This window comes from Tasmannia lanceolata, unplaced genomic scaffold (assembly GCF_043159265.1).
Source record: "Tasmannia lanceolata isolate RefF3 unplaced genomic scaffold, GAP_Taslan_0.1 ptg000013l, whole genome shotgun sequence".
In the NCBI taxonomy this organism is placed as follows: domain Eukaryota; kingdom Viridiplantae; phylum Streptophyta; class Magnoliopsida; order Canellales; family Winteraceae; genus Tasmannia; species Tasmannia lanceolata.
Window position 1 is genome coordinate 12,384,968 of NW_027518690.1, and position 27,559 is coordinate 12,412,526.

The 27,559-nt window shown below is 38.8% G+C and overlaps 2 protein-coding genes across 4 annotated transcripts in view; both read right to left on the reverse strand.

The window, feature by feature from the left end:
* Nucleotides 1-281, reverse strand: part of LOC143889805 (DNA-directed RNA polymerases I and III subunit RPAC2-like) — a 21,359-nt gene extending 21,078 nt beyond the window's left edge. Inside the window, exon 1 of the mRNA XM_077394164.1 lies at nt 150-281. The gene's annotated coding sequence lies outside the window, so the exon portion shown is untranslated. The remainder of the gene's footprint in view (nt 1-149) is intronic.
* LOC143889804 (vacuolar protein sorting-associated protein 45 homolog) lies at nt 15-24,638 on the reverse strand. Of its 3 annotated transcripts, XR_013254938.1 has the most exons (14): nt 24,383-24,638; nt 21,540-21,735; nt 21,306-21,385; nt 17,017-17,244; nt 16,684-16,809; nt 16,496-16,576; nt 16,257-16,398; nt 15,948-16,126; nt 8,046-8,201; nt 5,925-6,032; nt 5,725-5,846; nt 4,710-4,841; nt 271-482; nt 15-180 (listed from the first exon to the last, which is right to left on the reverse strand). XR_013254938.1 is itself a non-coding variant. In XM_077394161.1 (13 exons), exons 1-13 carry the CDS (start codon nt 24,470-24,472, stop codon nt 425-427), a joined length of 1,698 nt encoding a protein of 565 aa, XP_077250276.1. In that variant the 5' UTR covers nt 24,473-24,638; the 3' UTR covers nt 15-424. The 3 variants fall into 3 exon arrangements, 2 of the variants coding, with proteins under 2 accessions (XP_077250276.1, XP_077250277.1); XM_077394161.1 differs by having other exon boundaries at nt 15-482; XM_077394162.1 differs by lacking the exon at nt 8,046-8,201 and having other exon boundaries at nt 15-482.
* Between the last annotated feature and the right edge of the window lie 2,921 nt (nt 24,639-27,559).

Below are 27,559 nucleotides of genomic sequence, written 5' to 3' on the forward strand. Positions count from 1 at the left end.
ATATACACATGTCATACAACAAGTCTATAAACGGTTAGGATCGTTCAATGGACAAGAGTCCTATCAACAGATGAACAGTCTGGATCATTGCAAAAGTGGTCCTACCTGTACCTTTATTTGAATAAATAAGCCCGAACAATATACAATACCTCTTCTTTTTGTAGCATGGGACCCCAGACCCTGTCACCAGTAAAAAAAAGCTTACATTCCTTGATGTGGCAATGAAAGGGATGGAGAACCAAAGGCCATGTACAAACCAAAAAAAATGACCTCTCTCTCTATCTCTCTCCATTCCCATTTCTGTTGAAGTGTGGAAAGTATGAAACTGCACGAGTCTTTGAACCTTATAATGTTACAATAGGGGGTGTATTGAAAGAAACCGCTGCTGGGGAAGGGGGGTTCTCTCCCTCGGGGGATGGTGGTTTCAAACCGTGCTGCTGGACCGAGATATCCTCTGGGCCTCTTCAAGGTCCCTCAAAAACCTGCAATTTGTAACGATTTTAATGGCTCAGCATAGAGAGTACACTAACATCACATTAACAGTCCTAATATTAAAAAGAAAAATACCGAGATGATAACTATGATGCTGAAAGAAAATCATGAAATAAGAGACATGTTTGTACAAGAAATTTATCTACCTATCTATCTATCTATAATATTAACTAAACATGTTTCTTTCCTTTGTCATTCGTTTTCTCTCCGTGGAATTTTGTTGGGAAAACTTTCTCCATGAGAAATTTTTATTGGAATTTTTTTCAAGGGGGTTTTTCATCATTTGGTGGGACCCACCATTTTACACATCAGGTTTTGAAATGGTAGGGCCCATCATCTCTACCCAAACCCATGCATAGGGTGGGGCCACCATTTTACACCTCATGTTTTGATGGGGTGCGGGCCATTATTTTTTACCTTTTAATGGGGCTCATTTGATGGGACCCAATATTTTACACACCTTTGTAGGTGCTGGAGATCAGTCGAGTACATCCATCCAAGTGGTGCTTCTCAATCTAATCCATGCAGGATAGTGAAAAACTGAAGCCCCAAATGCTTGAGAGCTAGCCAATGATTGCTGTCGAAGAAACTTGGTAGAGATCGGAAAGAACACAAACAATAGGAAGGATGTAAAAACACAGGAGGGCTCCCTATTGGGAAAATGCAACTAATGCAGTTGGCGAGGAGGGAAAGACAAGGAGGGATCTGTGTTTTTGGAAGAGGAGCAAATCCAAACACCCCACCTCGAGCAGGAACCAGGTGCTTTAAGGGACTGGTTCTGTAAATCCTGCGGCTACAACAACTTCAAAAGAAGGATGGAATGTAGATGGTGTGGACTCAAGCCGGAGGGTAACAAGCTGTGGAGTAAATAGTAAGTCGGTCTCTGCAGAGGAAGGCGATTACCAGGTAGTAGTCTTGGGCATGGTTTTAAATATCGACCCAAATCCAAAATTTTAAAGAAGTTAGAGATTCCATCTTCAGTATAAACTACGAAGAAGGATGATGGCCCAGGACCCGAAGGATTCCCGATAGCTTTCTATCAGAGGTATTGGCAGTTGATAGATGTACTGGCATTCATGGTTGAATTCCACAGAAGAGGAAAGTTGGGTGAGGAAGTGAACATGACGTTCATTACTATCATTCCAAAGGAGGGGGCCATCAAGCTAAAAGATTTTCGGCCAGTCGGCTTGGTCCATGGTATGTGCAAAGTCTTTGCCTCAGTTCCCGGGAGCTTTTGGGAAGGGAGACATCCTGGATGGTATCCTTATAAAAAGGTGTATGATCTAAACTTTATTTAGGAAAGGAGGGGTTTCAGCATTCTTTGGAGGAAGTGGATAAAGGAGTGCATATCCATGGCCTCCTCCCATCTTGGTTAATGATTCTTCAGCAGGTTTCTTTGGTAGCTCAGGGGCATGAGACAAGGAGACTCCAGTTTTCCGTACTTGTTCATCATGGGGCTTTAAGTCTTCTTCTCTCCAAGGCAGAAGCAAGGGGCTTTATCCGTGTTCGGCAACCGAGTACAAAAACCCAACTGGTGCCACACTTGGGAGTATATTTCCGTACTCCAGTTTGCCGATGAAACTCTTATCTACCTCCAGAAAGACTTGGGAGTATACAAGAAACCTCAAAAGAATTTTTCAGGTCATTTGAAATGGTGTATGAGCTGAAGATTAAGTAGGTGAAAGAAGTGAAGCAGCATGTCCTTACTCTCAGAAGCAGAAGCAAGAAAATGCCCATAAGCTACATGGGGCTGCCATTGGGGTATGGTATTCCCAAAGATGCCCTCTGATGTCCGATGGTAGAAAGATTGGCAAAAAAAATGTTAGCAACATAGAAAAAGCAGTATCTATCCCTAAGGGGTAGAATCACTCTTATTATGGCGGCCCTGGCTAAACTACGGGTATATTACATGTCTACACAAAATCCCAGCAAAGGTATTGAAGAGAATTGAAAACTGCAGAGAGAATTCCTATGAGAAAGGAAGTGAACAGAAAGTTAAAACATTTAATGAGTTGGAAGAAGGTCTGTAGGCTGACAGCTTAGGGCGGGATTGGTATTGGCAAAATAAGGTTAAGAAATTTATCTTTGTTGGGCAAATTGCTCTGAATGTATGGGGAGAAGGCATTATGTCACAAAATCATTGGGGATAAGTATGGGCAGGATTGGGGAATTGGGAGAGTAGGAACTCCGGTCTAGGCAAAGGTTTACATGCATGGAAGTTCAGTTGTGCGTCTAGACCTTTGTACGAGCCTTTCATTAGATTCATAATAGGGAGAGGAGAGGGAACTCATTTTTGGGTAGATCTCTGGCTAGAGGAGTCCTTGTTATGTCATGCATTCCCAGACATATACCAGTTAGCGACTGATAGAAGGCCTACAGAGTGTGGTTATAAGGACAGGAAACGAGATGGAGGTGAATTGAATCAATTGGGTCATGAAAAACCTTAAGGATAGTTCTTTCTTGCCATGACCATAGAATGCGGACCCCTAACACTACAAGATCCTTTTCCGTTCACACTTTTTTCTACAGGTTGGCCAAAGAAGAAGGGGCTGACACCAATTTCTCAATAATTTGGTATTCTTCGCCCCCCACCCCCTCGGGTAGCCGCTTTCGCATGGACTGTGGTAAATAAGAGAATCAAAACATGCAAGCGCCTCAAGAGAAGAATCCTTATTGCTAGCAGGTGTATCCTATGCAAGAGTGAAGAATAATCTCTGGATCATGTCATGTTATATTGCTCCTCCTTTCGGATTTGGAGGTCTATCATCAAAAGATTTGGTTGGTCTTGGGTTTTCCATAGGACCATCAAGCAAGTTATCTTACATTGGAGTAGTGGCCCGTTTGGAAAGGCGGGGCAGAATTTTGGAGATTAGTTCCTTTTGTAGTGATATGGCACATTTGGAAAGAGAGGAACAATTGAATATTTGAAGAAAAAAAGAGAACGGTAGAATAATATTGAAAATAAAAATAATCTCATCATCATATACCATGGGCATATCTTTAGGAATTGGTGGACGGTTATCTTTGAAAAAGGTAAAAATGATATAATTGCCCCTAGATGGCGGCCTCCCCGTTCAGGATGGGTGAAATTTAAGTTTAATGGTTCTAAAGGGAATCCAGGGCGAGCAGGTATTGGAGGCTTATTTTGGGATTCTAGTGGATGCACAATATTCTTACTCTTGTCCAACTGGGGTATGTGATTCAAACGAGGCAAAGCGAGAGCAGTCCTTTGGGGCTTGAGATGGCATGGGAGCCACTCTTCTACTATGTTGATCATTGAAGGGGATTACTCTAATGTGTTGTCATGGGCAAGGAATGTAGCATTGAGTCCATGGAAATTGTCAAATATCATTTCGGCGATTCAAGACTGCTGTAATTTATTTTATTTTTATTTTTATTTTTTATTTTTTTTGTATTATGGTTACATTTTTTTAATAAAATACAGTCACTTTTCCAACCAAAAAAAAAGATTTCATTAACACAGATATTTAAATGTATTTGGAGGAATTACAAAGAAACTTAATGGAAGATGCAAATGAAACCTCTCTGTTAACTTACCAACTTCTCCAAGAGCTTAAGCTGTTAGAGAAAGGCGTTATTTATCTTTTATACTTTAACACTCCCCCGCACGTGTGGCCCACGTCGCAAACACGTGGCACATGTGGTCCCACTTTGGGCCCACCACCGCATGTGGATTTTTGCTATCTGGGAGGTTTGAACTCGAGACCTTTGGCTCTGATACCATGTGAAACAACAAGTTGCTCCAAAAGCTTAAGTTGTTGGAGAAAGGCGTTATTTATCTTTTATACTTTAACACTCTCAATAAATTTCTTTTTTTTTTTTTGAAATGGTGAATCATATTAGAATGGAAAGGGAAGCCCAAGGTGGGACAGCCCAATAGAACAGATTACAAGATAAGAAAGCAGAAACAGAAAAAACACAACTCCTCTCAATAAATTTCTATAGCATTAAAAGTTTGAAAATATTTAGGATTTTTAATTAGCCGTTTGCATCTTTATAAAGGACATTTAATGGTTGTTGTTTTCTTTATGTTAGGTGCATGTAGCTTAGAGTTTTTTTCTTTTGATTGTCTCATGTAGGTGTGTATGTGTAATACCTTTGGGTATATGCCACCTGTGAATTCTGAACTAAAATTCTACACATCTACCAATATATGTATGTAAGAGACTGGATGATGTTGCAGAACAAAAACATACCTCTTAGAATTGAGAACAACAGAACCACCAAGTATGAAACGTGTCCCAGAATTGGTGGCGTTCTGTAGAGCGACAGAGCGTGCCTCTTCGTATGTTGTCCCCCCAACAATGAAGATCACTACTTCCTGAGGCCTGCATAAACATGAAATATTTAGGCTTTAAACATATCAGGAAGAATTAGATTATTAAAAAAAATCAAGAAGAAAACACAAACAAGCCGCATGATGATAATAGTAGCCGTACCAGCAGCACGTGTGTGTTTTACTAATAAGGCTTTGTTTGAAGGAGCCATCAACTCTCTTTTTTAATATAAAAAGATTTTTCTAATGGTATTTTGAATAAAAAATAGATTCCAATTAAAAAAAGTAAAACACAAAGCCACTAACTATTGTCAGCCACAAATACAATACAATTTACAGGGAGCTAATCCCTTGTTTTTATTGGGACCTCTTTTTCCTATTTCAAAGTGAACCTGTTCCCCTTTTTATGCTTTTGATAGTACTCCAGACAAAGACAAGCAAAGGCGGTGCCAATAGAAACAATAGAAAGTGCCACAGCATCGTGAGTTAAAATGGTAGACTAATCCACAGTAGTTTTCAAGTATCAATGAGGGGCTAAAAGGGGGAGAAGAGGAAGAATATGATGGAAAAAGAAAACCATGCCATTGACAACTAATGCAGATTCTTAATTTCTGGAAGTACATCCAATGCCAAAAATTAATTGGAGACCACTTTGATTCTCCCAACATGAAGGATGCTATAAACAACTTTTAAGTTGGGATTGAACCCATGACCTAGAGATTGTGAGTGGTTTTTTTTTTTTTTGGCACTTTAATCATGAACCCAACACCCAAGCCACCAGGTAATCATGATAATCGCAATATCTCCAGTCAAAACATTCCATTAAAAATTATTAATTTGTGGTAAACAAAACCACACAACAAATCCAAAACCACAATAAAGGTGTAACAGAAAAATTTTCAGGTATCAAGCACTCGATATGATTGCTGACAAACCTTCCCTGCTGAAAGTGATTTCCAACAAATGGATAATCGACATCTTTGAGTCTCCACTTGGTGATGCTTTCCATTGTTTGGAACAGTAAAGGTTGGTGCTGTGTGTACACATTCTCAACTCCCTAAAATAAGCCGATAGTCCAACATAAGGCTTCAAGCTTGAGCTTTAAAAGCAAAAAGTACAATTTGAATAAACAAACCTTAAGCCCACGAGCCATGTTACGGGCGATATTCAGGAAATTACGATTGCCATACAGATCACCAGTTCGCTTATCAACACCAGCTTGCTTTAAGAGGAATTGGACAACCTGTAAAGTCAAAAAAATCAGAACGATGTTTTTGAAAAGCGAAGTCCACTGCTGGCTTCAGGGAAGACATGAGAAAAGGTAATTTAGAAATGATGAAGAAAATAGGATATGTTCCCCAAAGCAACTAGAAAGTCTTTACTCCTAACAAAAAAAATCCAAATAAACAAAGAAAGTTACAAAATCAGAGGATAAAAATTACGGAAATCCCAACCTAGACTGAAAACTGGCCCAACCCGTCCTACCAGGGCTATCCTCAATTTTTGGCTTCAGGAGGTTGTTCCCTGAACATAAGGACACATGAAAAGAAAGCATAGACAAGAACTAGAAAGTCTAAGGAACATGGGCACAAAGCAGAAACAAAATGGAGCAACGACCATTTCAAATACAAGAAAATACTCATTTTCCAAAAAAAAAGGGGAAAATACAGTTGCACCCCCTCAACTTTCTAACATTTTCAACTCTAACCGTGACTTTTAAAAGTCACCAACTACACCCCCTGAGGTTTCAATTTCTATAAGGTAGACCCCCTCTTTTGAAGCACTATCAATGCTAAGGAAGACCCTCTCTCTCTCTCTCTCTCTCTCTCTCTCTCTCTCTCTCTCTCTCTCTCTCCAAACCCCATAGCCAAATCCAAACACTACCAAAAACAGAGTTAGCCCACATTGTTTGGATGATCCAAAGAGTTCATTTGATGGGCCCCGACATAGATAGGGTGTGTCCAAAAAATCAGCTCCATAGGATCATCCTAACCCTTCGATCTGTGGGGGAACCGCCAATTGAGGGGGTCTACCTTATACAAATTGAAACCTCAGGGGGTGTAGTTGGTGACTTTTAAAAGTCATGGTTATAGTTGAAAATGTCAGAAAGCTGAGGGGGTGTATCCGACCAATTCAAATACAAGAAAATAATCATTTTCCAAAAAAAAGGGGAAAAATAAAGTTGAACCCCCTCAACTTTCTAACATTTTCAACTCTAACCCTGACTTTTAAAAGTCACCAACTACACCCCCTAAGGTTTCAATTTGTATAAGGTAGACCCCCTCTTTTGAAGCACTATCAATGCTAATGAAGACCCCATAACCCCCCCCCCCCCCCCCCTCTTCCAAACCCCATAGCCAAATCCAAACACTACCAAAAACAGAGTTAGCCCACATTGTTTGGATGATCCAAAGCGTTCATTTGATGGGCCCGGACATAGATAGAGTGTGCCCAAAAAATCAGCTCCATAGGATCATCCTAACCCTTCGATCTGTGGAGGAACCGCCAATTGAGAGGGTCTACCTTATACAAATTGAAACCTCAGGGGGTGTAGTTGGTGATTTTTAAAAGTCAGGGTTACAGATGAAAATGTCAAAAAGTTGAGGGGGTGTATCTGTATTTTTCCCCAAAAAAAAATTACAAGAAATACTTGTACAAAACATATTAATGATAGATCAAAAAATACAAATCAATCATCATGAACTTTTTCACGAAATTAATGTCCTGATTAGACTGGGAAAACATGAGATAGAGGTAGGATCGAAATTAGCAACCAGACACTAGACATGCCACCTATATTCTAGTCATGACGGTGACTGCAATTCACAGGCGAAAGCCTAATTTGCATTCCACAAATAGAGAGCACCATGGTGAAGCGACGAACAAGGTTTTAAATGTCGGTTTCGGTTTCGGTTTCAGCCACCACCGAAAACGAAATATTTTGGCCGAAATCATGTAAAATTTGGTAAAAAAAAATCGGTATTTTTTAAAATTTCAGTGGAAATTTCGGCAATTTCAATGGAAATCTTGTAAACTTCGCCGCAATCCTATAAAAACCCGATTCAATGTAATTTCAGTTTCGGTCCAAACCGACACCGAAATATTTTGGCCGAAATTTCGGATTTCGGTCGAAATTTAAAAATATGGCGAGGAATGCAAGGGCTGGCCGCTTAAAAGCAAGATTGGAAGACAGACAATGCAATAAGTATGCCAAAGGCAAATCTATAAAATGGGAATGTGGGTTTAGTTACATTACACCAGACTTGTACTTCGCAGATCGTGAAGCTAGTTTGTTAAAAAGTTGCATCAGCTGAACTGGGCTTTCCTTCTCATAGCGAAGAGCATATAACATTACTATACGTAAGCGGTCAACATCGGAAACACTTTCATTGTTTAGGAGATTAGTAACAGCCTGCAAAAGGGTACACAGAAAAATAAAGGTTATAAAATAACCACACTTCAAGTTAACATGCTAGTGTGTGCATGCATATATTGTATTATCACTGAGAAGTTACAGCTACATATATTTAGGCTGTTTCTCCTCATCTAATATCTCAGATTAACCGTATATGATCATCTGCAATCAAAACATCTGCGGTTTAGAAAATGAGCATACAGCCTGCCAAGCAGTCACAAATATTTGTCTCGGAAATTTCTAGGGAAGGGTGTATCTCGGGATATTTATAAATTTTTTGTTATTTTTTGGTTTATAATGGGAAAAAACTGGAACAATACTCAACTCAACAAAGCCTTTGTCCCAAACTAGTTGGGGTCGACTAAATGAATCCTTTAGAAAAATATCATGAAGAAGGTGAAAGGAATCTACCCGGCTCTAATCCGGGCTCTTGTTGGGTTCTTCTACGTGGATCATTTTCTTCCATTCTATCATATCCAAGGTCATGTTCTCTATTATGTTCCTAGCTATCAAGTCTTTCCTCACTGTTTCTACCCAAGTTGTTTTCGGTCTACCCCTACCTCTTTTTACTCCATCAATTTGGCACGAGTCGCTTCTTCTCACCGGAGCATCCAAAGGTCTACGTTGGATATGTCCAACCCATCTTAAGCGGTGCTCTCTCATCTTCTCCTCAATTGGTGCCACCCCCACCTTTTTACAAATGTCTTCATTTTTAATTCTATCTAACCTTGTGTGGCCGTACATCCATCTAAGCATTCGCATCTCCGCTACACTCATCTTATGCACATGATGCTTCTTGGTGGGGCAACATTCAGAGCCGTACAGCATGGCTAGCCTCATAGCTGTCTTATAAAACTTTCCCTTCAACTTGGTAGGGATTTTACAGTCGCACAAAACTCCTGAGGCAAGCTTCCACTTCAACCAATCTGCTCTTATTCTATGGTTAACATCCTCTTCAATCTCTCCTTCCTTATGTAGAATTGAACCAAGATAGCGAAAGATATCCCTCTTAGGTAACTCCTGTCCAGTCATATTTACTACATCCTTGTCCCGCCTCCTTACATTACTAAAGTTGCACTCCATATACTCTGTCTTAGTCCTACTCAGTCTAAAACCTTTGGATTCTAAACTAGTTCTCCATAACTCTAACTTAGCATTTACTCCTGCTTTGGTTTCGTCGATTAATACTATGTCATCTGCAAATAACATACAACACGGCACCTCATCCTGGATACCCTCCTTAAGCTAATCCATAACTGGCGTAAAAAGATAAGGGCTTAGAGCTGATCCTTGGAGCATTCCTATTGTAATTGGGAACTCACTAAACGTGTCATCCGTGGTTCTGACACTAGTTACTGCTCCATCATACATATCATTAATCACATCAACATATTTAGTAGGCACTTTTTTTCCTTTCAATGACCCACCACATAATACTCCTGGGAACCCTATCATACGCTTTCTTCAAATCCATGAAAACCATATGGAGGTCCTTTTTATTTTCTCTAAATCTCTCCATTAACCGCCTAATCAAGAAGATAGCTTCCATAGTCGATCTTCCGGGCATGAAGCCAAACTGATTCTCTGACACCTTAGTCTCTTTTTTTAGTCTACGCTCAATTACCCTCTCCCAAAACTTCATGGTGTGACTCATTAGCTTAATTCTCAGGTAATTAGTGCAACTCTGGATATCCCCTTTATTCTTATAAATAGAAACTAATGTACTCTTCCTGCACTCATCAAGCATCTTCTTAGTCTTCAAAATATTGTTAAATAATCTAGTTAATCAAACCAAACCCACATCACCCAAGCATCTCCAAGTCTCAATAGGAATATTGTCATGCCCCCTAGCCTTTCCAAATTTCATATTTTTCATAACTACTATTATCTCTGATGTTCGGATTCTACGAACAAACCTCTGATTTGTATCGTCAAAAGCGTTATGAAAAAAATTGCGAAAATGAAAAAAAATATCATGATTTATTACAATATTTTCGAGATATTTTGGCTGTAAAAATTAAAAAAACATGAAGATGTCACAGTATTTTTTTCCAAGCCTCGGGATAATTTTGAGGTTTCGTTTTTATCAAGAATTGCAAAAAATAAGATGTTTTTATAAAAAGTCGGGGATATTTGCGACTATAATGCCAAGAAATGGAAATCTATTTCGGGTTTAATACACCTTGAGTACTATGCAGTGATTCAGTGAAGTATTGAGTAAGTAAACACAGATTAGAGGTGAATGTAACAGTAATATTGAAAAGGTGGTTCTCCGAGATAGTATCAGCAGATATTCTCACCTCACCACCTCTCTAATGGGACTGATGGGACCAACCCTGTACTTGGCAGTGGTCCCCCTTTGCCGTACCATAGGTCCCAATTGACTACACGAATGAAAGAGACCAGACCAGAAACTCAGATGCGGTTTAAAAAGGGTTGAGGACCACTAAACTGGCTATTAAATACTTCAGAGATATATAGATACTGTTGAATAACATGTTGTAGGGTAGTTTAGTCATTACCTCTAATATAGAGGGTATTGTAGTCTTTGTACTCACTTGCCCTATTTGGGCCTATATATACATTGTATGTGTGTAGAGCTCCCTAGTGGAGTCTTTCCAACCTTCACTCCTCTTCTTCTTCCTCTCTTCTCTAACCCTAGATTACTTCTAACATGGTATGAGAGCCAATGGGCTGATCCTTCAAGAAGGAAATAAGAAGAGTCTATCTCCCTCCACGCCGTTCATCTCTTCCTCTCGTATCTCGTTTTCCTCTCTTTATCTCCCTGTAGTTTCTCTTCAAATCTTCCCTAAGAACTCTCTTCCCTATTGTCTCTCTCGTATTTCTCTATTTTTTGTTTCAAACCCTTAAATCTCTCTCGATATTTTTTTGTTTGTGTGTCGTCATTTCTCTCTCGGCAAACCCATTTTCCTCGGTCGTATTTACTCTCTTTCTCTCATTTGGGTTTTTGTATGGAGTATTGTCTTCTTGTCCTTCATTCTCATCTTTGTTTTTCTCCGTCTATATTTGTTGTGTTTCATGTCTTTTGTCTTCGGCTCCAAGGTGCCCACCAAGTGTTTGGTGAAATGTCCGAAAGAGATTTGGTGCCTTGGATGTCTTATTTTCGTTTCAAGTTTAAGGCCCTTGGCTTCAACTTGAGGGGGAGTGTTGTCTAGTATTGTCATCTCTTTCTTTCCATTGTTTTGTATGTGTTTTGTGTTGATGTCATCTCTTTCTTTACATTGTCTAGTGTTGTCTTATGTCTTTTTTATATCTTTTATGGAGTTCTTCAAGGCGCACACCAAGTGTTTGCTCAAATGTCTAAGAGAGGTGTAGTGTCTTGTTTCTCTTCGTTTCTTTGTCTTCTTCAAAGCGCACACCAAGTGTTGGATGAAATGTCCGAGAGAAGTGTGTTGCCTTGTTTGGCTTCGTTTTTTTTTTAGTTGCAAGTTGAAGGTATTTGACCTTCAACTTGAGGGGGAGTGTTGTCATGTAGCTCTTTGTGTCTTTTCTTTAGAAGGAGTATTGTCCACTTTGTTGTCTTTTCTTGAGGAGAGTGTTGTTAGTGTTGTCTGTCTTCTTGAGGGAATGTTGTCTTGTTTTCATGTCTTGTTTTTCATGTCTCTTCGTGGTGTTCGGCTTTATGCCTTATCCCTTCATGTTGTCTTCTCCTTCATGTCTTCTCTTCACATAGTTTTACGCATTCATCTTTCTTTCCAGCTTTATGCCTTATCTTCACCGGGCGATGGTTCCCTATTGTTGTTCGGTTATCTTCTTCCTTTTATCTTGTTATCTTGAGGCGGTGGTTTTCCCGTCGACCTCTCATTAGGCGACGATGTTCATGCCGTCGACCTTCTTTCTAGACAATGGTTTCCCCATCGTTGGTTGGTTATCTTCTCCCTCCTTTTCCGTGCGATGGCTTCCATATCCATCGTTGGTCGGCTCTCTTACAGGAGACGATCTTTTCCCGTCGACCTATCTTTTCCGGACAATGGTTTCCCTATCGTTGGTCGGCTCTTTTCAGGGGACGATGTTCATGCCGTCGACTTTGTCTCCAGGCGATGGTGTCCCCATCATTGGTTGGTTATCTTCCTCTTCTTATCTTCAGGCGACGATTTTCATGCCGTCGACCTTGTCACCAGACGGTGGTTTCCCATCGTTGTTTGGTTGTCTTCTCTATCTCTTCTTCTCTCTAAGTGACGGTTTCCCCGTCAACCTTCTATCCGATGGTTTCCACATCCATTGTCCTCATTTTTCACATGGCGATGTGCTCCTTCGCCGATGTTCGTTGTGCGCACATTTGGTTTGCTACTTTTGTTTGTTGGATCGTAATTGTTCCTGCCATGGCGCCTCCATTGCTTGTGATATGCAGATGTGATCGTCGTACTCTCATTCAAGGGGAGGCCCTGTTTGTTCGCTCTTGCTGTTGTGCTACTTCAGGGGAGCTGCTCTTTTTTATGGCCATTGATCTCGATGATGTTTATTGTGGCCACTGCTGTCCTTTTAGGTATTATGCTTTCATTATGTGTTCACCACACCAACTTGAGGAGTGTTATACCAAGCTGGATGTGTGTATGGGCTTATTGTACCTTTTTTATTTATGGTCCTCTTCTGTTATTTTTAGTTGTTATAATCTCCTTTGTACCAAGCTGGAGTTCCCTAGTATATACACTCCAACTTGAGGGGGAGTGTTGAATAACATGTTGTAGGGTAGTTTAGTCATTACCTCTAGTATAGACGGTATTGTAGTCTTTGTACTCACTTGCCCTATTTGGGCCTATATATACATTGTATGTGTGTAGAGCTCCCTAGTGGAGTCTTTCCAACCTTCACTCCTCTTCTTCTTCCTCTCTTCTCTAACCCCAGATTACTTCTAACAGATACAATATATGTATGCATACGCATTTACATATGCATATACATATACATATACATATACATATACTTTTTTTTTTGAATGGTATACATATACATGTACTGATATACATATAGATATATGTGTATGTATATGTGTATATAGGGAACCAATACTGAACTCTTTTATTTTGATAATCGCAGTCCTCACTTTATTATACACTTTTTATGGATGCGGGTTGCTTTTCAGGATTTGTAACAGCCTTTAAGAGCTAAGTAACGAGTGCTAAATAGAGGAATCACATTATTGAAACATAAAGACATTTTCACACCTTGGTTATTTCACAGGGTTTATTTTATACCACAAACATCATGTAATTCCAACCAAATAAGTTCTCTTTTTCAGGGGACGTAGTCATGATGAGACACAAAAAATCATTCCACGGAATTGTAAATTGAGAATTCACATGCAAGGATCCATCATGCCTAGTATTCTTTTAGTGCCCAACACTAAGAACATTCTTTTAGAGCCCATCATTAAGAAGTATCTTCGAAATGGTTAATCTATTTGGGACTTCCAGCTTCAAATTGAGATTTTATGGTGAAGGTTCTAAGGGACACCAGTTGCTATGGGGACAGAGCAGGTGAAGTCATAGGTTTGCACTTATGGCCACAGCTCCTCCAACTATATTCCCCTTCAAAGCATCTATCACTTGTTTTTTGCATTTCTTTAATAGACATAATAGAGAATTAGCATGCATTTAGAGAACTTGCTTTGGAACATGGAGAGGAGCATCCTTCACATGTTAAAAAGGAAATATTAGTGTAGTAGTTAGATGTCTACCTTTATTTATGCCACAGAGAGAGGAAAACTTTTTTTTTTTTTAAAAGTAAAGTAAAAAGTAATGAAATATAAAACTCAGTACTTGTTATTACAGTTCATTTCCAATTTTCAAGGTGTAGAAGTAAGCAGATGACTGAAAAAATCAATTGAAAGAACTTAGATCTATTTAAATCATTCACTTCTTTTGTTATAAGGGAAAAACACTGTATGCTAGAATGAATTGGCAAAGAATGCATACTCATCTACACAAACAGAACAATTTTACTTCAAATATTTTTATGTTTTTTCACTCAAAATAATTCCCGTAAGTTTGCATGATGCCAAATAAAAAATCTATGATGTTTGACAGCATGGAAAAAGAGCACTCTCCAAGGTATGTAATATGAAGAATTACAAAAGATTGTATCTTGAGAAGCCTGCAATTGATAGTCTCTCTTGCTGGAACTTTCCCAACAGCTGTTAAAAGGAGGAACGGGGCTAGAGAGAAAATGTTCAGGTGCTATTTCCATTTATGCATTCATTTCAATACAATGTATCAATGCACTACAATGATATTTCCAATCAGGAAACGGATTGTTGAGTAGTATTTTGTTCTTGAACTGAGATCTGATAATTAATTAGGGCATCCCAAAACTAGGTCATTGGTGTGTTGTATATGCTCGTGCTTATTTTAGGCCAACATTGAAAACCAGTTTTAGCGATATACCACAAGTTAACAAGCAGACCGAGCTGGCCATATACCAAATGACAGAATTCCACCAGGAGCAATTGGTGTTTCCTCTAAACTAGTCTTGAGTCTACAAAGAAGTAAAAAAAAATTAAAACCGAAAAAAAGAATGGAAAGTCATACCTCGATTAGTATGTTGTCTTCTGATTTTTTTTTTTAATTGGCTGGTTCTCTTCTTATCTTCTTTCCATCTTCCATGAACCAGTCTTTTTTTTATAGGTTTCCGTCTTCCATGAATAATAGTCTGCTGATGAATACTTATTGAAGAGATAGGTTTAAATAAATTTGATTCCTGATCATGATTCCAAAGAATTAAGTCCTTTTTAATTTTTAACTTGTAATTTGAAACTAATTGTTAACTTACCAACTTCTACAAAAGCTTAAGCTGTTGGGAAAGGCGTTATTTATCTTTTATACTTTAACACTCCCCTGCACGTGTGGCCCAATTGGCAAACACGTGGCACATGTGGTCCCACTTTGGGCCGACCATCGCATGTGGATTTTTGCTATCCGGGAGGTTTGAACTCGAGACCTGCTATCCGGGAGGTTTGAACTCGAGACCTTTGGCTCTGATACCATGTTAACTTATCAACTTCTCCAAAAGCTTAAGCTGTTGGAGAAAGGCGTTATTTATCTTTTATACTTTAACACTAATTAGGGAAATGCTAATTAATATCAAATCACTACAGTTATTGCAACCAGAAGAGTGACGTGAATCAGATGGGGGTGCAGCTGGGTTTTTCAAGGGCGCCCTTCACTTTAGCATTCCTCTACTAATTAATAGGCAACACAACAAACTTAATTAGAAAACATAATATGAGTGGTAACTTCGAAGGATTTGATCGATTCACCAAGGCTTAAAAGGATTAAGTTTCGGAAAATGATTGATTTTTTAGATTAACCTCCTCCTAACTATATTTACTAGACTCAACCAAGTTAATCCAAAACTGAGTTGCGTTTAGGAAACCAGTTTTCGTCTTGCATAGAATCAAGTCATTCAAGAACTCGGCCAGGTTTCATTGCCGAAATTGAGTCAACTAAGTGAGATTCAAGTCAGCTCGCTGAGTTTTGGAATTAGTGTGTGCATATATAATTCCAATAGAAATATCAGTTCTCATAATCCAATGTCAACCATCCTCATGGCATAGCATGCTTTAACTACTTGGTATCAAAAATGCATATTGCTTCAGTAACATGTAAATGGACAATCAAGGTAAACAAACAACCTTTACTAATAGATTTAGAGTAAATTTAAACAACAAAATGGCATATCAATGGAGAAATCAAGATTAGTAAACTGTATAGAAAGATAAACTACCTCAAATGCTGCCACCTGTCCACCATTACAAGCTAGCTCCTGTTCTGTTTGTGAAACTAACATGAGCTTCCGCTCATCAACGATTCTGCTCATTTCTGTAACCATTGTTACATGCTTCGAGACATTCCCATGCATTTTCCGATACTCAGGGTAGTTGTCAACAAATTTGGCCATGTCTTCTGTAAAAGATTAGATAAGTAGTTAGCAAGTTAGTTATCTTTAAGAGAGACACTGGAAACCACAAGGCTAAAAATGCTACAATAACACAAATTAGTTCTTCAAGAGATCTATAGATTGCCCAATACGCACCGACAGTTTGTATGTTTTGGTTACTCTTTGCGAGCTGTTGGAACTCATCTACCATCCGCTTGATATTCATTCCAAGATCTCCAAAATTCTCATACATGTTAGCCTTAAAAAAGGCATCTTGTTCCGATGATAGCACCACCTCCTACAAGCAGGTAATAGTATTTGTATTATTCATTGCAAAAAAAGAGCCATGTAGTTAAACTAAGAAAACCAAAGTAGAAGGAGAAGTAAAAGCCAACCTGCTGATCCTTCTGAACTTTTCCAGTATTTCTCAAATCCACTTTGTTATCTTGAATACCTATAAGCTCATGGACCATTGCCTGTGGAAAGTAACGTGCGAGATTAATATCATGTATTCCAAAACAATAAGACGGTCTTTTTCCTGTTTATGGAACAAAATGAGTGGAAAGGATATGATCAATAGTACCTGATATGTCCATTGATTTAACAATGGAGTAACAGGGTCATCCCTCCTATCAATTATTAACAACAGTGGAGAAAACTCGGTTCGTCTGAAATCAAAAAGACCAGGCTCCTTCTCGTACATAACCCTCTGCAATGTTTATTCAAAGAAAAAATAAAAAAAATATGTTCTTAGGGATACAAAACCCTAAATATTGACTGATGAATGAAAACAAAACATTTCTGTAAAAAAGGAACCCCAACATGTGTATCATTTGTGACAATATGAGATATGCAAGTTAAACCCACAACATTTTTATTTACGACAAAATGTGATTTTTAAGAATAAATTGCTCACCGCAGCTTCCTGTGCAATAGTCTTTGCAATATCAGAAGTACGTTGATATCGGATAACAGGCCGGCGTTTTAATGCTAAGAAAACTGCAGAAATACCATCAACCGCTCGCTCACAAAAGGTCTGTGAACTTGGAGGATCCACAACCGCTGGGAGCATGTACATGTGATTCAAATGTGAATTTAAAGTGAAATGGTAAGGATCAATGGCAACAAAATCCAAATAGAACTCCTGCAAAATAAAAACAAACCTGCATACTTCAATATTAAATTTTGAAAAGATAAAAAGAAAATACAAAAGTACCATTCAAAAAAAAAAAAAATACAAAAGTATGGAAGGACGATCTCTATCTGAAAGTGCATCACCACCAAAATAGAAGAATATTTGTAACTTAAATTAGACTTTAAGAACTACTAGGTCAGAAGGCAAAGGAGTAATTATAAAATGGGTGCTAAGATAAAGTTCCCTCTAGAGATCGTGATGTGATTCAACAGTCTTAATCATTAGATTCGGTTGTTTTATATTGGACATGTGTTTATTTTTTCTTTTACACAGGATTTTTTGGATTTAGAAACTTCTATTTTGCCTAAATGTAGGGGATGTCCACATCATCCTATGACCCACCACTACGGCACTACCCATGGCCATTAGCCGAGCTCACTCACATCACTAATTCAAAATGAGGTCTTAGTATTTTTAATTAGTATGAACTTCCTACTTTTAGTAAATACGGACTTGATGTTTTTAATAAGTACGAACTTACAATTTTTAGTAAACTTACAATTTTAGCAAGCGTGGACATGCTATTTTTAGTAAGTGAGGGCTTACTATTTTTAGTAAGTACGAGCCTTGGCAAAAGACCCCTCAACCCCCACATAAAAGACCTAAAGGAAGAAGCCATAGGGGAATTTGGATGCTTTAAAGATAGCTCAATGAGCTCTCCGCCACAAGGAATTCTCTCCCTTCTCTCTTCTAACCCTTTCACCTCCCCTCCTCTATTACTCCTTCCCTTTTTCGCCTTTCTAACATCCTACATTCATTTTTCTCCCCTTTCCATTTCACCCTTGCCAGTTGTGTTTTATAAATCGTTCCCCTTTTCTTGATTTTGATTTTCATAGATCTTGACCTCCTTTTCTTTTCTTCATTTTGATTTGCGGAATTCCTACCTTATCTAACACTTAAATGATATGCTTGCATACCTTACACCATTGACGTATCTAGTACTTTAATTTGTGAATTATGTTGTTGCCCAAATGGATAATTGTTGTTGCTCAAATTTCATGGATAATTGTTCAAAATTTCTATGATATACAATTTTTTAATTTTTAAATAGTTTTTTTACCATGTAGACAAACCCAACTAGTGTCAGGATTAGACTTAGTCAATTTGAGCCAGGTAGATACTTTCACCTTCTTCATGAAAATTTTCTAAAGGATTCATTAGCCGACCCCAACTAGTTTGGGACAAAGGCTTAGTTGAGTTGAGTTGAGTTTAAATAGTTATTTATAAATTAATTTTTAATAAAAAAATTCAAGTCCACAATTGCTCGAATGGATAATTTTATTTTATTTTTTTTGAATGGTAACTGAATATATTAAAAAGGGATAGACCGAAAAAAAGGCCTCCCGCACCCCCCACTAGGCCAGAATTACACACAGGAAGAAAGGAAAATAGGAAAAACAATACAAAAAGAAATTAAGGGGGGAGAAAGTCGTAAAGCTCCAGAGACTGCTTGACCACACCCGCTTTAGCCAAACTATCAGCGATTTCATTGGCTGATCTCCTAACATGAAGGAAATCAACCGAGCATCCAACCGATATATCCTTTATTTCATCGAAAAAACGAAGAAATCTCCAAGGAGGATTCACCGAACCCTAAAGCCACCTAATGACATTTACAGAGTCTCCTTCCACAATAGTGTTCGCTACCCTCTCGCTTCCTAACATCAGAAATCCTTGATAAGCGGTTCTGACTTCAGCTTCGTTAGAATCTGCGACACCTATAGGCCCGGAAAAAGCCTGCACAACATCCCCCTCTGAATTCCTTAAGACACCCCCGATCCCAGCTGGACCAGGGTTACCCAAGCTTGATCCGTCAAAATTCAGCTTAGAAAATCCTACAGGAGGATTGACCCATTGCTGAGAGATTCTAGGAGCGGGAACTTGACTATTGCATACCACTTTCCAACCCGCCCACAGGTCGAAAGCCGAGACAAATTTGAACATGGGCGGTGCCCTCGCCCATGAAATCGATAAGGCTACTACCTTGATATACAGGAAATAGGGAGAATTTGAACGCCCAGCGAAAATCCTATTGTTTCTTTCCGACCACAAAACCCACAGCGTAGCCAATAATGAAATCGACCACAAGACTTTACCTTTTGACCTCCATGGAGTAAACGCCCACCCCTCAAATAGATCCTTCACTTGGGAAGGGAATACCCACTCGATACCGAATCTCGCCAGAACCCTTCCCCATACCTCTCGAGCGACTTTGCAATGGATAAATAAATGCTCCACTGATTCTCCAGCTTCGATACACATAGCACAATGATTGACTATGATCATATTCCTTGCCCTCAGAAAATCTACCATTGGAATACGGCCTTGAATCACCGTCCATCCGAAGAAACAAATTCTTGGAGGAACCTTCATCTTCCACACTTTTGCCACAGACAGATTTGCCGCACACGGATACAGTCCTTTGTAGAAAGATTTTACCGAAAAATAACCCGATGAATCCCACACCCAGATCCTTTTATCCGCCCCTAATGAACTAATGTAGTTGTCGTCCAAGACCTGAAGAAAAGAAACCAACGAGAGCAATTCCCTGTCGAAGAAATTTCTTGCGAAACAGCGGCTTCCATATCACCTTATTGGCCCGAAACTCAAAGCAATCTTTGACTAAAGCTTGTTTGTCCCTGGCCACCACATATAAATCAGGAAACAAATCTTTTAAAGGGATGTCGGAACACCATACCATATTCCAAAAAGAAATTCTATCCCCCAAGTATACTCTATATCTTATGCCGCGGTCAAAATATGGACTCAATCGCAAAATATCCCTCCACAGAGTCACACCTGGTTTGTTGAATCGATTTAGGGATCTCCAATTTCCCACGTCTGCGCCATATTTACCACCAATAACTTTCGCCCATAACTGAGTCTGTTCTTCGCCAAACCTTCACAGCCATTACCCCAAAAGAGCATCATTTACCTGTTTGATCTTACGGATCCCCAAACCTCCGCCGAGTACCGGCTTGCAGACATCTTCCTAGGAGACCAAAGAGAAACTCTTTTGTTCCTTTGAACCTCCCCACAAAAACCTCCGCTGAATCAATTCGATTCGCTTTGTAATAGAAACAGGGCACCTGAATAATGATAATTGGTAAATAGGAATATTCGACAGCACGGCCTTAATCAAGGTCAATCTTCCCCCTTTTGATACCAAATTCCTTTTCCATGTATCTAGTCTCCTTTCAATTCTTTCCACAATGGGCGCCCACGAACCTATTTTTGGTCTGCCACCTCCCAAAGAGAGCCCAAGATAAGAAGGGAACCTATCCAAAAGGCATCCCATTAGATTAGCCAAATTATTTGCTTCCTCCTCCCCCACATTCACAGCATACATTCTGGACTTTGAAAAGTTCGATCTTTGACCAGTGATGATTTCGTAGCACCTCAATACTGCCTTAAGATTCAAAATTTTAGAAATCTGGGGGTGACTAAATAAAAGGGTATCGTCTGCAAATTGCAAATGAGACACTTCGAAGCCGTTCGGGCCGCATTGGATCCCTTCAACTAATCCCACGGATTTGCCTTTCTCCATTAAGAGGCTCAAAGCTTCAGCATGGATAATTGTTGTTGCTCAAATTTCTTGGATAATTGTTCAAAATTTCTAACACTATTTAATTTTTAAATTAATTTTAAAAAATGTCAAATCCATAATTGCTCCAACGGATAATTGTTGTTGCTCAAATTTAATGGATAATTGTTCAAAATTTCTATGATATACAATTTTTAAAATTTTAAATATTTATTTTTAAATTAATTTTTAATAAAAATTGTCAAATCCACAATAATTGTTGTTGCTCAAATTTTGGAATTGAGGATGCTATGATCCTCTTTAATTTTTTGCTTGGGTTAATATATGTTTCCGTTATCATTCAAGGAAAAAAAAAGAAGGCAGCTCAACTAGGATTTTAACCTTACAAAGTTCCAGTCACAAAAAGAAAGGCTATCCAAATAAACGGTAATGATCGAGTGCCATAGATTACTCAATGCAAGGTCACCTGAACTTGCTGGACAACTTCTTGTTCGTCAGAATCAGCAAGAATCTGAAGTTGAGGATGATACACGATATTAGAGAAAACTGCAAAAAGAACATGGCTGGTTACAATCCGGAAAAAGTTCAAAGAATAGTTCATTAGTGATAGTACAAAATAGTTAGGCAATAAATTAATGAATTCTGCAGTCAAAGTCTATCATAAGTTAGCTCAAATGCCAAATCATTAAGAACATCTTACACAAGTGATACTCTCCAAATCTTGGTCTAGCCAACTGGCTTCGCAGATGCTTGATATTCTCTAAAGTTGGGCGAAGAAAGTAAACTGCTTTGAGGTGTGCCATAGATTCTTTGGGCATGGAATCCACCAGTTCTACCAAAAACACCTCCTTCTGAAGTAGCTCCGATTGAGAATATACAACGCTTACAATGCTAACCTGCATATTAGAAAACACATATATATGTGGTTAAAACTTAGCTTGAATACACAATCGAACTTGTAATTAGGGTGGCATAACATCATTATGAAAAGAAGCCAATGCTGAATGTAGCCCAAAACAATCAACATCGAGTTATTTTTCACATTCCGAGGTGTAAAATGTGTGCAAATAAGCATATTAGATGTAAGCAATTATCACCATGTACAAACAATGTATGGCATGAAAGTGTTATCAGTCAAGAGTGCTGAACTTCACCCGTGAACTGAATGCCCATCGCAAACCACTAAAATAGAGATGCTTGCTATTCACTTAAAGGATTGCAAAATAATTAGACTGGGGAAACACCAACCAACCTTGTTAACCTCCCTCTTCAAGGAGGGAAATTTACTTCGTCTAGATGAAAGGTTCCTCCTATACTATGTAGACCTGTACGATTCCTTTTTTTTTTCCTGAATGGCAGACCTGTAAGCTTCCTTATCGTGTCGGATCAGAAAGAAATTTTTCCCAGGTCTTTCCAAAGAGTTCTCCCTCACCCCATTTCAGACCATGTGCCTCTGCTCTTTTGTACGGTGGATGAGTTGAGACAGCCGCGCCTTTTAGGTTTGAGCAGATGTGATTAACTCATAATTAATGAGTTTAAACCTTTTGATAGAAATTGGTGGAAGTCATTCCAATCGGAAGGAAAATCAGCATTTGTTTCTTTCGCAAACTTACTTGCAAGCTGATTGTGTCTGGTTAGGATTTCAAGCCAGAGCGGGTCTTGAGAAGGAAGTGGATAAGTACTTCTCTAAGATGTTCAATTCTGATTGGGGTAGCAAGCCGTGAATTTTTGGTGATTTCTCGCAAGTCCCGGAAGAGGATGTGTCCCTCCTTGAACTTGATTTGCTAAAGATGAGGTGTGTAGGCTGTCTTCAGCTTCAACAAAGACGAGGCCCCGGGTCCCCACGGTTTCTCCCTATGTTTTTTTCAAGAATTTTGTGAGATCATTAAACCTGATTTGATGTTTGATTTGGACAAGTTATTTTTCTATCATGGTACCAACAAAGCTTTTAATGCTTTGCTCATCTCCTTAATCCCTAAAGATAGGAATGTAGAGGATATTAAAGGCATTGGGCCTAATTAATTGACGTAGATGACCATATTCTCCTTACCACTGACTACAGCAATACAACATTCTCTACTAGAAGCAAGATCCAAAAAGCATGTCTCTACCCCTATTTTTTTCCCTACTCTAATAAATTGACAGTAATGTATGTCTGCTACTTGTCATCAATTTTCACCCTAAAACTATTCATTTAAGGATCATCTTTTGTTAAATAGACAGAAATGAGAATTTAGTTTAGAAAGTATAATGGTGTACACAAATTTTCTCCTTGCACAAGTTAACTATCTAATTTTCCGTCATTATTATATCAAACTTTAGCAATCATAAATTAAGAAATTGAGAAACGTTCATATTTTTTAGGGAATTTTTGGGCAAAGAAACATGGGAGATTCTAAGAAAATCTTGGATTTTGGTCGGAACTTGGACCATTTCTGCATTAGAAGTGAATAATCAATCCCCCCATCCTTTGCAAAAATATTGCAATGAGGGAATCTCCCGTATAGGATTTGTTGTAGGGTTTTTTTTAATTCCAAGTTAGGGTATTAATCCTATCTCTAATCGTTGAAGCCAATTGTGAGGCCCAAAACAACATAATTTTGAAAGACATTTAGATATACAGAGTTACAGACTTTAGACCTTTATAGAACTTTGGAACAAGATGTTGAGTGCTGAAAAAAAAAATGTGACCATCAAGTTATATTCTCTAAAAGGTAAAACTAAATTTTAGGATAAAAATCACCCAAGCACAAAATTGTGATCATAACCAAAATTTTACTCTAGAGCTGATGGAACACGTTAGGCTAGGCCCTTTAAACCTATCCCATTCCAGGCCCAAAATCCACATCTACATAATTCAATAGATTAACTAAATCAAGGAGTTGAACTAGAGACTCGAAATGATTCGTAACAGATCCAGCGGCATAATCAGTAGCCGAAAATCTCTGACGCATCAAACGGGGATTCGGATGAAGACCAACATAAATCCACATCAACATAATTCAACAGGTAACTAAATCAATGAGTTGAAATAGAGACTCGAACGATTCGTAGCAGATCAAACAGCATAATTAGTAGCCAAAAATCACCGATGCATCAGAACGGGATTCGAACGAAGAGCGACCTAAAATCCACATCTACATAATTCAACACATTAACTAGATCATGGAGCTGAAATAGAGACTGAAACGATTCGAAATCGCTCCACATCTACATAATTCAACAGATTGACTAAATCAGGGAGTTGAAATAGAGACTCGAACGATTCGTGACAGATCAAATGGCATAATTAATAGCCGAAAATCGCCAATACATCAAAAGGGGATTCGGACGAAGACCAACCTAAATCCACATCTACATTTTTATTGTTATTTTTTTGAAATGGTAAATCCACATCTACATAATTCAACAGATTGACTAAATCAGACATTTGAAATAGAGACTCGAACGATTCGTAACAGATCCAACGGTATAATCAGTAGCCGAAAAACACTGATGCATCAAATCAGAAAATTAGGGTTAGGGTTAAATCTGAGAACGTACCGTCTGATTATCGAGGATGAGAACCTTCATGCCCGAGATGTCCTGCAACATCCGCCCGACATAATCTCGGGCGGCAGATATCAGCACCATCTTCGGATTTAAGAATCTGAAAATTAGGGTTATGGTTTTCCAAATTCGTTCTTCGAGCCTTTGAAAGTTCAGATCGCTGTTGTTCGTTGGGCGGGGCAAGAAGGAAGGAAGAAAAAGGGAGATGATTTTTTCGCCCGGCTGAAGGATTATGCGCCCCGCTTGTAATGTGAACTGGAGGCAGACTTTTAACGCTTTTTAAGTTTTAGGGTGGTGATAAACTCACGCTCTTCTAGGATGAATTCACCTCGTATTTTTTCAAAATGGACTGTACAGCCCACACCATAGGATGATCCAAACCGCCCATTTGATGTACCACAATGTAAATAGTTTGTGCCTCATAAAATCATTTCCATAGGATGATCGCAACCTTCTGATCTATAGAAGCTACCATAATGTGAGTCCCTCTCTAGATGGGAAGGTTATAATCATCCTATGGAAATGATTTTTGGGGCACAACCCAGATCTATAGAAGCTACCATAATGTGAGTCCCTCTCTAGATGGGAAGGTTAGAATCATCCTATGGAAATGATTTTTGGGGCACAACCCATTTACGTCGTGGCCCATCAAATGGTTAGTGTGGATCATACTATGGCCTGGGCTGGATAATCGATTTTGGAAAATACAGGTCACTGCCCAAGTTTTAACGTCGAATCACGTTAACAGGGGGGGCGCATAATCCTATAGCGTGGGCGAAAAAACCAGCCTAGTTAGTTATTAACAACTAATGTTAAAGTACTAAACTAACCCCGATAAATAATACAAAGTACAGCAAATTTTTCGAGTTAAAATTTCAGGAAAAAGACCCAGATATTGCCTGTTAATTCTGTAATTACAGTCACTGCATTTCACGAGTTTTTATATGGTGTCCGACCATCAAGTACCGTCAAAATTGTACCACCCTTGATATTTGATCCAAGAGCAGCGCACTTTTTATGACGCTGTTGTTGGATTAAATATCAAAGGTGATATGTTTGACGGGACTTCACAGTCGGCCACTATAAAAAGACAAAAATGCCCTTCAAGGTTTTAATTGTTTCTTCCTCATTTCTCACATTTTCGATGAACTACAGCTGTTTTTTTTCACTAGTGGCCTTCCTAGTGACCTTCCTAACGATTTATCGACCGTTCGTTCCGTGCTATCGGGCCATTCTTACAAGCACCCTCCGTTGAGATAATGAAACCAGCAACCGTCGATCACCTCAACGGTAAGCCACACCATTCTCCTACTTCAATGATGTTAAAGTATAAAACATTAAAATAACACCTTCTCCAATAGCTTAAGCTTATGGAGTAAATGCTTCTTTAACATGGTATTAGAGCAGTGGTCATGAGTTCAAACCTTCTTGATATGAAAAATCCCCATGTAAAGGCCAAACCCAAAAAAGAGGGGTCACATGTGCCACGTGTAAGCCAACCCTAGACAGAGGGGCCATATGTGAGGGGGAGTGAGTATAAAAAATTAAATAATGCCTTCTCCAATTGCTTAAGCTTTTGGAGTAATTGGTTGTTTCACAAATGAAGCTACGAGAAATGAATTCAATCAGTGATGAAAAGATTTTTAATGCAAAAAAATCGGTATAAGTCATCGATCCAGTATAAAAGTAGAAAATTTTGGGGTCAAATTGAGGTCAACTCGGTGGAAAGGGGTTGTCTCGGTGAAAGTTTGGGTCATGACTCGGTGGAAGTAGGGGTTATCTCGGTGAAAGTTTGGGTCATGCTTGGTGAAATGTCAAGTTGTGTAAAAAAAAAAACACCGAGTCATGCTAATGAATGTCGGGTCATGTCAAAATATGTCAGGTCTTTTCATAAACAAAAATCGGTTGTGACGACCCCACTTTCCTTGACACGATCCTGCTTTTCCCAACACGACCAAACATTTTGCAAACACGATCCTACATTTTACCAGCACGATCTAACATTCCACCTATTTGACCCCATTATTCTTGCAACAACCCAAAATTCCAGCGACTTGACCCCAAAGTTCACCTAATAGACCCTAAATTTCACCAATTCAACCAATTTTTTTGGCACAAATAAATTTTCCCACTAGTTGGCCAAATTTCTTCCCGATTATTACACGACCAGCTTTCTTCGGCCATGATTTCAAATTTTTTCGAGTTTGGTGAGAAGAAAAGTTTAGAAACATACCTTCTTGCACACCAGCAGGCAACAGCCTCTGCCGAGGAGATGTGGAGTTAAGGAACCGTCACTCAGTGGCACTCTCTTGAGGTCACCGACGAGGCAAACACACAACAAAAGGAACCCTCGTTCGAAGAAAATGAAGAAGAAGAAAAAAATTGAATCTATTCTATATGCATGCACTTAAGGGTAAAAGGGGTCTTTTGGATCGTATGACGCCATCCACTAGTGAAAATAGTTGAAACTACCACAACCCGTAAATTAAAAAATAACAAACAATTTGGGTAAATTTGTCTATAGGTTGGCCATGTTTATGTAATTTTCATTTTTCATGAAAATAAAGGATGTCACCCCAACAAATGCAATTTGATTTTTGTGAGAAATAAGAGTGTGTTCAGTTGCTGCCTTAGAAAGGAAAGGGATTTTAACTCATTCACCGCTAACAAGTAAAATTCATATGTTTTTTTTTGGTGCACTTTAGTTGGAAAGGATTCTTCCGTGGATTCCCACTTAGCTGGTGTGGAGCATAGTTAGCAAAACATGATTCGGTAGAAAAACAGGACGGCAAAAATTCGAGTTTAATATAGCACTAGTTCAAACAAAACGTAGTAAAAAAACGGAAACACAAGAAAATGAGTTTAGAATTTTTGTCATTTGCAAAATCAGTTGGGGGTAAAATTGAAAAGTTGGCCAAAGAAATGTGTTTAAAATGTTTGCCTAAAAAAACGGAGTTTTATTCGTTGATTAGGGAGATGAATGGTCAAGATCTCGCATACTTTGTCGCGTGCAACAACTTAGATTCGTTGATTAGGGAGATGAGAAAAGGGGATTTAGGCCAATGGCAGCTCCGAGATAAGATATGAAAGACTGTTTTAAATTATGCTGGACCTCAGATACACAGGAGGTCCCACTACATGCAAATCTCATAGAATCTCTTTGATGAATAA

What these genes read in the sequence shown, in the direction of transcription:
- LOC143889804 (XM_077394161.1), bottom strand. Translation starts at nt 24,472, where the DNA reads ATGGTGCTGATATCTGCCGCCCGAGATTATGTCGGGCGGATGTTGCAG. An exon ending in TAAATCAATGGACATATCAG is followed by an intron (nt 16,577 to 16,683) that starts GTACTATTGATC and finishes TACTTTCCACAG; the next exon opens with GCAATGGTCCATGAGCTTAT. An exon ending in AATCACTTTCAGCAGGGAAG is followed by an intron (nt 4,842 to 5,724) that starts GTTTGTCAGCAA and finishes ATGTTTATGCAG; the next exon opens with GCCTCAGGAAGTAGTGATCT.